General features: G+C 33.2%; 1 protein-coding gene across 4 annotated transcripts in view; it reads left to right on the top strand.

Moving 5' to 3' along the window:
* The window catches only part of LOC106879144 (protocadherin alpha-8), a 123111-nt gene that overhangs the window by 23084 nt on the left and 89204 nt on the right, over positions 1-10823 (top strand). For 2 of the 4 annotated variants that reach the window (XM_052973078.1, XM_014928580.2), the window contains exon 3: positions 6309-6459. The exons of 1 other annotated variant lie outside the window; for it this stretch is intronic. In XM_052973078.1, coding sequence (XP_052829038.1) covers positions 6309-6459 — 151 coding nt within the window. Of the gene's footprint in view, positions 1-6301; positions 6460-10823 lie in introns of all 4 variants that reach the window. One more of the 4 variants, XR_008265536.1, reaches the window with a different exon arrangement.

Below are 10823 nucleotides of genomic sequence, written 5' to 3'. Positions count from 1 at the left end.
GAGAGGCACAAGCATATACACAGACATATACACACACGGCAGTAACTTCCACCTACCAAATTCATTCACAAAGCTTGTGATTGTATATGTATGTGTGTGTTTTATATAAGTACAGTCACAATTAATAAAACCTATAAGCAGTTGCCAGTTGTTGTTTGTCTATATTTCACTTCTCTTTCTTTTTCCAAAGCATTTGATGTTGGTTTATGCTTCCAAAAATACATTTTGCGACACCAATCTGTAGTTTTCTCAGTGAGTATACAGACTGGTTACAGATTAGTGCAATGGAAAATGCTTTTGGAGGCATAAACACTCATCAAATGTTTTGGAAATAGAAAGAGATGGAAATGTAGACAAACACCAAGTGGTGAGTAAGTTTTATAGGCTTTATTTATTATGACTAATCTTAACCAAATTGGTTATAACCAATTGATGTGTATACCTTATGGTTAAGATGTTAGGTTCTCTTGGCTGGGTGATGGAAGTTGACTTGGAGAAAGAACTAAAGTTTCCATCACATAACACCCAAACTTTGTTGAGACAAGATATCTTGGTTTCTGAGACAACACGGCTGATCCTGTTGGAGTTAACTGTGTTCAAAAAGAAGAGGATGGAAAACACACAAGAGAAGAAAGCTAAGCATCTGGGATTGGTGGAGGACTGCCAGAATGAGGAGAATTAGGTGTTAGCCAGTGTAGAATAGGGCAGACAAGAATTCACTGGTAGTTCCCTGAGAATAACCCATTGAACACTGGACTCTTCAGAAATGTGCAAAAGAAGAACCATGAAGAACAACATAGAGACTGTTGAGAAAGCACCTCAATGGCTTTGACTGAAAAGAGAATTTAGTAATTGTTCTAAAATGATTGACTCCAGAAGGATAAAATGTAAAGCTAGCATTAGTTCTCTTTTATAATTTACAATTCACATCACACTTACAATGTTTACAGTCAGCTCCAATAATTAGCTGATTTTTTTCATCAATTCCAGCAGGATAGTAGACAAAATTATTCATAGTGCTGGCATTCAATAAGCACCATTCATACATGGGTCGTTTCCAGTGCCGCCTGACTGGCTCCCGTGCTGGCAGCACGTAAAAGGCTCCAAGTATGCTCTCAGAGCAGTTGGCATTAGGAAGGGCATCCGACTGTAGAAACATTGTCAGATCAGATTAGATCCTGGTGCAGCCTCCTGGCTTGCCAGTCCCCAGTCAAACCGTCCAATCCATGCCAGCATGGAAAACGGACGTTAAACGATGATGATGATGATGATGATCTTAAATTTGAATACAATATGGTACTTCTTGCATTGTCTTTGGAAGGGTAAAGAACAAAGGGCCTGGCAGGATTTGAAATCAGAATTTGAAAAGGTGTAACTAAATGCATTTTGTCTGATGCTTTGACAATTCTGCCAATACTAAAATTCCACTGTATCTTCCATGCTTAACCCTTTTGATATCACCTTTGGCTCTGTAGTACAAAGTACCCAGCTGAAACTACCTCTGGCTCTGTAGTACAAATGTCTTGTTTTCATAAGTTTTGTATTAAAATCTTCCACCAAATCTTAGTCACAATTTATGTTCTTAACACTAGTTTAATGATTACTATTTTACTAAATTCTTTGTTATATTTAAAATTAATTGAAAGAAACACAGAGCATCTCAAAATAAATATGGTAACGAAAGGGTTAAATATTAATTCCTGGTGTAAGCACTCTGGATGTAGTGAGTGGTTGATTTTATCTGCTCCCATACTTAACTAGTGCTCATTAACCTCAGAAGGATGAAAAGCAAAATTTATCTCTGCAAGATTGAATATGAAACTAAATATTCCAAAGTGTATTGTATTTCACTCTACTGATTCTACCAATCCACTACAATCCACCACAATTTTTATCTTAATAATACAAAAATGAGCCTATTTCTGAGTATAAAACTGGAGAGTAAAGTTAATTTTGATAATCTATCTGAATGAAAGACAAAGTTTTAGATTCTTGGAGAGAGATTCACTTCACTTATTTCAGTTTTAATTGCTGGCGTTGATGAAGCAGACTTGAATATCACAGTCACATTTTTTTCCATCATAAATCAGAACACTTTAGTTTATATACAAAGTGAATACGCTCTAATTGTGACAGCTGATATAATTATAAATTGGTATTATATATAGTTCGGAATGGTAGTCTTAATTGTACTCAACTTGTCTTGTGATTAACTTGTCTTTTACTCAACTTGTCTTGTGATCAAGTAATCTAATTTAGATGTATTTCCTTTTAGAACTTTCTCTTTTTCTCTCACAACCCTTATATCTTTGTTATATATTCAAAATAATAAAAAAAAAAATTACCCTGTTCATATTATACTAAATTATTGTGAACAGTATCAAAAGATGTATTATAATGAATCAGCAGATAAATTTACTATATTTTGATACCTTATATGTCTCATTTAGACAATTACAATCGACTGAGTCAATAAATTGCCTGTTAATTAGGGAAAGCACAGACCATTTTATGAACCAGTAACATTGCTTTTCTAGTTGCTTTTTTTTTTTTTAACTAATTTCAATTACTGGACTGTGACCAAGCTGGGGCACTGCCTGTATTGGTTATAGTCAAGTATATCAACTCCAGTATGCAGTTTCGTACCTAGGATATGATTTTTGCCAAATATAAAATGACAAGTGAATATTGTGGTTAAGGAAGACATGAATGCCACAAGGTATTCTTGCTCAAATGTGTTTACCCCTGGCATGGATGTGTGATTAAGATGCATACTTTGCAACAATATGGTTTTCAAGTTCAGTGCCTCTGAGCAGCAGCTTGAGCAAGTGTCTTCTACTATAGTAGACAAATACCTTTTGAATGAATCACTTGATAGACAAAATCTTTGTGGAAGCTTCTCATATATATGTATGTTTGTATGTATAAGTGCATGTGTATGTGTGTGTAAGTGCATGCATGTGTATGTCTTTGTGTCTGTGTGTGTCAACCCACTCCATCTCTTGACAACTGGAATTAGACTTGTTCAACTAAAACTCCTTATGAAGGAGCCCTGTCATGATCACAGTCCCTTGATGGAAACAAGTACAACTTAGAATATAAAACACACACGCACATACTTATTTGCATGTACTTTCACACACTCACCACACACACACACACAGATGTATATAAATACTGATTTCAAATTTTGGTACAAGGCCAGCAATTTTGAAGGAAGGGTAAGTTGATTACACCAACTTCAGTATTTTACAGATAGTTATTTTATCAACCCTGAAAGTATGAAAGACAAAGTCAGGCTCAGCAGAGTTTGGACTCAGAACATAAAGACAGACAAAATGTCACTAATCATTCTACCTGGTGTGCTATTGGTTCTCCCAGCCTTGAAGACATATATAAATCATCATCATCATCACATCGCTTAACGTCTGCTTTCCATGCTAGCAAGGGTTGGACGATTTGACTGAGGACTGGCAAACCAGATGCCTGCACCAGGCTCCAATCTAATCTGGCAGAGTTTCTACAGCTGGATGCCCTTCCTAATGCCAACCACTCCGAAAGAGTAGTGGGTGCTTTTATGTGCCATCGGGACCCCTAAAACTTTAATTTGGACCCCCAGGATCATATGGTTGAACCAATATAGTCTACTACTGACTAAGCAATCAATGATGTCACAAAAAGCTGGTGGGCTGTATATAAATTAGCTATAAGTGACAGAAGCAGCTTTGTAAGGAATATTAATTTGCATATCCAACTGGACTGCAGGTCTTGTTTCAAATGCTATAAGCTGTAGTATTTGTCTGCTAACACAAATAAAATTTCATCTGCTCTATAATTTGTGCTTTTTAGCACTCAATTTCTTTACAAGATGATTTCTGAGGACAATTACCCTAGCTTACGAAGTTTAAGCCAACACATCCAAGCTAGGTCGGAATGTGCAAATTTGTGTGTGTGTGTGCGTAGATAGATGTATATATGTACATGTATGTATATTTGTATAGATGTATGGATACATATAGAAAATGCATGTTAAATGCATGTTTAAGGAATTAACAAATGAATAGTTTCTCTCCACCAAATTTTACTCACAATGTATTATTCAACTAGAAGCTATTGTCTCTAGAAAAAAGTCTTATTAAACTCTAAATAATTATGTCCATTTGATTATAATACGTTATGGAGAGATAAGTTCATTAATGTGGTGCAATAGGAGTTGTATATAACTGACAATTGGTTAGTCTGAAATGCTGGACAGCAATTCTCCCATAAGCCTAAAAAGTCAATAAGTCATTCTAGTGTTTCTTTTCAAAGGAGATAGATAATTATTTCTTTGAAGTCAAGAGGGGTAGTCAGTCATTGATCTATATCTCTGATTAGAAGTCAAACAATTGAATCAGTTTGTAACTGATTAATTCCTTGATTCTTCCGCTATTAATCTCTCTGATCTATTCCTGATACAAAATACACTAATATTGTAATAATGTCCTTTTATAATATTCTTTATGTGTGACAAACATTAAATAGCAGATCTGAAATTTATGCATTTTATGATGCCAATGCTCCCAAGAAAAGCATGAACGTCACGCAATCTTATTTCCCCCACTTCTGTAAATTAGGTATCATGAATTTCAACTGACAATCAATACTGTTTTCCATTGCTGTTATTTAACCCTTGGTTGGCCCTTGTTCAGCAGACTTATGATTAAAGACATTCATCACATGGTATTCAGATCTAGAATTACATTATTTAATGCAGCATTTCTACAAATGAGCTCTATGTAAAAAAAGAATAAAATAAAATACTGGTGTCCATGAGATAACATATCTTTTAATAAAATTTAATGAAGAATTATTTTATAAAGTAATGCTATTTGCCATTTTGTAAAAAATCATGCTATGTGATATTTTTTTATGAAGAAATTCTCTCTCTAAAACAACTTTTGTTTCATTTAATGTTTTTAAAAATTTGGTTGTCTGTAAAAATAAGGATTTTCTGCAAGTTTTCAAAACTGAAATAAGGGTTCAATGAGAAAATAAACTTGGGAATGACTGACCTAACATGCCTATCTTGTTTTACAACAGTACACAAGAATTTTAGAGAAATTAGCTACTATTTCCAGCAGGTCAGACAACCATGTAGAGACTCCATTATTGTCTAATTTTATCTTTAGTGTTTAAGATCTGTTGACTTGGATGGTGAAACTAAATTATCAATGCCACAATAGTAAATCTTAGCTATAAAAAAAAAATATTTCTATCAGTCTATTGTTGCAACAAAGTTACTGATTTGTTTCATTTTCTTTTAAAGATATTATATTTCAGACAGGATATTGTTCAAACTGTTTCTCAAAGTAATACTAAAGAGAAGCCAGCTACCAACCACACTGACTAGAACCAAAATACTGGCATATTCAATGATATTTCAGTGTTGGGCAATCATTCAACTCACTTTGAGACACAAAAGAAATTATATGAAAATGAAAATTCTTAAAAAAACACAAAAAAAACAACATAGAAAAAAAAAAAGAAGGAAAATCAATTTGAGGTTAAATAGAGATAAAGTTTTGGTAAATGATAACCTAGAAATGCTTTATAACAAACATCTTGATATAACAGTCTACTAACAATTATTGATTAACATTATATATTTAACCTTTACTGAGGGTCTTATGCTTGCAAATTTTTTTTCTTTTTCATACCTCCATTTATCCTTTCATTTACTCATTCAGAACAGAGATAAACCCCACTAAAATTATTGTATAAGAATAGTATTTTTCTTTCATGGAGTGAGAGAAAGAGAGAGAGAGAGGCAGAGAGAGTATATGTGTCTATTATACTTTGGCAGAGGAAGATTGATATTTATGTTTTAATGATTTAGAAATTTTTATACAAAAAAAAAAAAAAAAAAAAAAAAAAAAAAAAAAGATTGTATCTTCTCATCTGCAGAAATCATTGAACTGTGTAATTCAGCTGTCTCCATCCTAATTTCTATATTGATATCCAATTATCTTTGTTACAATACAACGTGACAAGTGATCATTGATTGCTGCAATGTATGTATAGATTTATGAAACACAATTTACTTTTCTCAGTTGAATAACGCTTTCTAATTTGTCTTCACAATACCACCACCACCACCACCACCACCACTACCAACAACAACAATACTGCAAACTCCACCACACCACCAACCCCATCAACTTCATCTTAGTTATTTTATTTTAATTATTTATTTCATTTTATTTTGTTCTCGTAGTTGTTTTTGTTTTTGACCAATCTCTTTTATTTTTTTATCCATGAGTCTTCAGGTGGCAACAGTAACATCTGGAATTGGTAAAGAAGAAAGACAATGGGTTATAGCTCCAGACCATCTTAGTGAAATGCCAGCGTTACCATCCATTACTGATAATCAACACAGTTGGAATGAAGCCAGCACAGGGCTCTATGAAACTTTACCAGGTATATATACATACATATATAAACACATATGTATAAGTAGCCATTATATAAGTATATAAATAAATAAATAACCATTAACAGATAGTTATTAAGCAAATTACATTTCTATTGAATCTTTTAATATATATTTTATACTGCAGGAAATCAAATTTAGAAACATTTTTAATGTGTGATAAATAGATATAGGGCTTACAGTGAGACAAAACTTTTGTGATTTGGTTAATATTTACAGAAAGTATAAGTGCTAGAAACAATGTGTAAGAAAGCATATATATAATTTCATCTGAACATTCTAATATAATTATTTCCCCAAACACTTTTACTCTGCATGGAAACAACTAACAGGGACCAATGACTGCACAGGTATAATTGCGTGATCACTGAGTTCAGTTTGTTACCACATGATCTCAAATTTTATATCAATGGACAAACATCTTTTACATAAGTCTCAGAACAACCAAGGCCATGTGAGTGAAATTTGTTGATGGAAATTGTATGGAAGTTCATCCTTGGGTGTCTTTCTGAACTCAAAAGGCAAAATTTTTAGTTGTTGCTCTCATGACAAAAACTTCACTGCAGAAATGTGGTCATTCCCTTTCTCAGACTAGAAAACAGAAAACATGTACTCAGGCACAGCTGACCCCTTCAGGAAACAACGTGAATCATACACTGGGAGGCAACCCTTCCATTTCTCTCAAAAATGTTATTTTGTTCCATGCTTTTCACTGCCAAGGTAACCGGAGCTGTATATTCACCTCCAGCATTAAAGAGGCTATGTCCTACTGGCCCAGCATGCGTAAATAGCCATCAGTATTGTCAATGGAATAGAAATTATAAAATCAACGGTAACTTTCTGACCACCAGTAATATGCCATAACCAGGAATATCCTACTTAACAATATAACAATATACACATATATATATATGTGTGTGTACACACACAAAATTAATATAAACAGCAGTTTGCAATGTTTCACCAAAAAGGAAAATACTAATTGTCACTAAATATGATTATTGTGTTAAAAAACATCTATATTGCTAGAAATAAGAGCTAAAATTCTCCAATGCTGTAGTTAATGCCCATATATATATATGCTTGCATGTATGTATATGTATGCATATAAACCAATTAATGTATGACAAAAGAACAGGAGTTATGTAATCATCTACATTAGCTTACTGTTTCTGTTTGCTTGTGCCTCAGCTTATAGCTTCCTCACAGCCAACAAAATGAAGTGTATATTTATTTTAGAAAAGCCTTTATACGTACACATATATACATATTTATATGATGGTGATGACAATGTTGACAATGATGATAATAACGAAGACAATGATGACAGTAATGACAATAACAAGAATGAAAATCATGACAACAATGATGACGATGGTTATAAGGAGGAGGAGGAGGAATAAGAAGATGGTGATGACGATGATGATGATAATGATGATGATAATGATGTCATCATTGCCAATGACAATGACAATGTTCCTGTTGGTGATGATGGTGACAATGCCGACGGCGACAACTATATGATGATGACGACGACTATATGATAATGATGACAGTGGTGATGGTATTGTTTTTGGTGGTGGTTATCATCATTGTCATGATGATAACAAGGGCGATATTCACACATATATGAAATAAACATATATATAAACATATATAAAATAGCTATATAATATACGCAACCTACCAAGCCTAAATTTTAGCTAAATGAAGCAGTCTTGATAGTGAACAACCATGATTGAGACAGCTAGAAGGATTACATCTGTCTCATTAGAGTGTTTTATCAGTGCAGCAATCTATTCCACATCATCCCTTACGATTTGCTGGTATATCTATAGAACACTAGAATTAATTTATAAATCTACCTACTACCTTAATCCTTTAGACAGCTCTTAAGTCATGATATTCCCATCTTTTTTTTTTTTATCAGGCTTAGCGAGTATTACTTTACATCCCATTAACAATAAGCCACTGTGCCTCCAAAATCATGCCCTCATATTAGATACATGCACACACACTCACACATATGCACGCACGCACACACACACAAACACACACATTCACTCACACATATATTTACATATGTGAGTGTATATATATGTATATATGTATACATATGAATATATACATATATATATAAATATATATACACGAATATATATAAATATATATGAATACACATATATATGAATATCTGTATATATACATATATATATACGTGAGTGTGTATGTGTAAATGTGTATGTATGTGTCTCTATGTGTATGTGCATATGTGCATGTATATGTGAATCTATCCATCTATCTATCTATCTATCTATTTATCTGTCTGTCTGTCTGTTTATCTATGTATCTATCTATCTGTATATGTGTGTGTGTGCATATATATATATATATATATATATATATATATATATATATATATATATATACATACATACATATATATACATACATACATATATATACATACATACATATATATATATATGTATGTATGTATGTATGTATATGTGTATGTATACCTTTTGTTATAAAGCCTCATTTCGTTTTCTATTCAATTTACCAAGCCAGATATTGAGCGTGGTTCAATAGTTCTTTTGCATTAATATAAGCCAACTAAGCTGAATTCTTCCTGACACATACCAGCATATATGTCTGTGCATGTGTATGTATGTGTGTTTGTGCATGTATGTCTGCATGTGCATGTATTTGTCTTTTGCATGTATTCACATTGACACCACTTCGACAGTGGTTCAATGTGCGAAGATGTGAAATAAATTACCTTAATTAAAAAAGAATGTGTGCTAGCATCAAGAAGGCCAACTGGCCATTGAAAACCATCTCAAGACGTCTTGTCCAATTCATACCAGCCAAGAGAAACTGGACAGAAAACGAAGGATGGTGGTGGCAGGGGTTGGTAACGAGGGTAGTGGAGGTGGTAATGGTGGCAGTGGTGGTGGCAGTGGTGGTGGTGGTGGTGGCGGTGGCTGCGGCGGCGGCGGTGGTGGTGATGGTGGCGGGTTTAGAAATGAAGATGAGGATGAGTGTGATGATGGTGGTAGTGATGGTGTGATAGTATAATGATGGTGATGATGAAGATCATCATTATCTGCACTTCAAAGTTGGAAGAAAACTTTTCATCTTTCAGTTATATAACTACATGACTATAACGTTTTTGATCACAGGCCTGCTTAATCAGATCAGACCAAGGGCTAAACGACAACAACAACAACAACATCAACATCATCACTTTCATAAAAATGTCATTCACTTTTACAATTTATTTTATTATTTTTAATCTATAAGAATAACAAGCCAAAGTACTGGCAGGATTTGATCTCAAAACAGTCAGCTCTCATGTTCTCTCTCTTTCTCTCTCCTTTCCTCTCTCTCACTCCATCTTTCTTAGTCTCTCTCTCCTTTTCTATCCATGTGTATGTAAGTCTGTCTGCATGTATGTTTATATGCATGTATATATGTGCGTGTGTATATATATATATATATATATATACACACACATACATATATTATATATGTGTGTGTGTCTGTCTGTATTGTATGCACATACATACATAAATATATACACACATGCATACATAAATACATGCATGCATGCAAGCAAGCATGCATACATACATACATACATGCATACATACACACATGCATGCATACATACATACATACATAAATACATACATACAAACATACATTCATAGATACATACATACGTACATACATACATACATACATACATACATACACACATACATACATATATACAAACATGTATGTTATTGGCGAAAGTTGAGTTAATATATTCAGCAAAGGCACCAATTATTACTAAAATTTGAATGATAGTTTGAGGAAAATGTTAACTAAAATATCAAAGTTAAAAATAATTCTTGAAGACTCTAATTAACAAGAATGAATTTTGTTTGCTTAATTGAGTTAACTGTGACTCTGAAAATTGGAGAACATTTCTAGAACAAGATCTAAAGATTAAAAATCCTGATAAGATGAATAACTTTTCATTGGAGAATATGTGTGGGTGTCTGAATGTGTTCTGTGTGTACGTGTGTATGTGTGTGTGTGTGTGTGTGCATGTGTGTCTGTGTGTTTATATAGATGTAATGTTGTGTATGTGTATACATATACGTGTGTGAATGTAATAGTGCTTGATTGAGTTTGTGTCTTTAAGTGGCTATGTGTGTAGAAGTAATGTGTTTCCCAGTGTGTGTACTTCTATAAATGTCTGTATGTGTTTGTATGTATGTATGTATGTATGTATGTATGTATGTATGTAAATGTGTATGTATGTATATATATATATATATATATATATATATATATA

The sequence above is a fragment of the Octopus bimaculoides genome, chromosome 14, assembly GCF_001194135.2.
Source record: "Octopus bimaculoides isolate UCB-OBI-ISO-001 chromosome 14, ASM119413v2, whole genome shotgun sequence".
NCBI lineage: Eukaryota > Metazoa > Mollusca > Cephalopoda > Octopoda > Octopodidae > Octopus > Octopus bimaculoides.
This window is presented reverse-complemented; position numbering and strand designations above follow the sequence as displayed.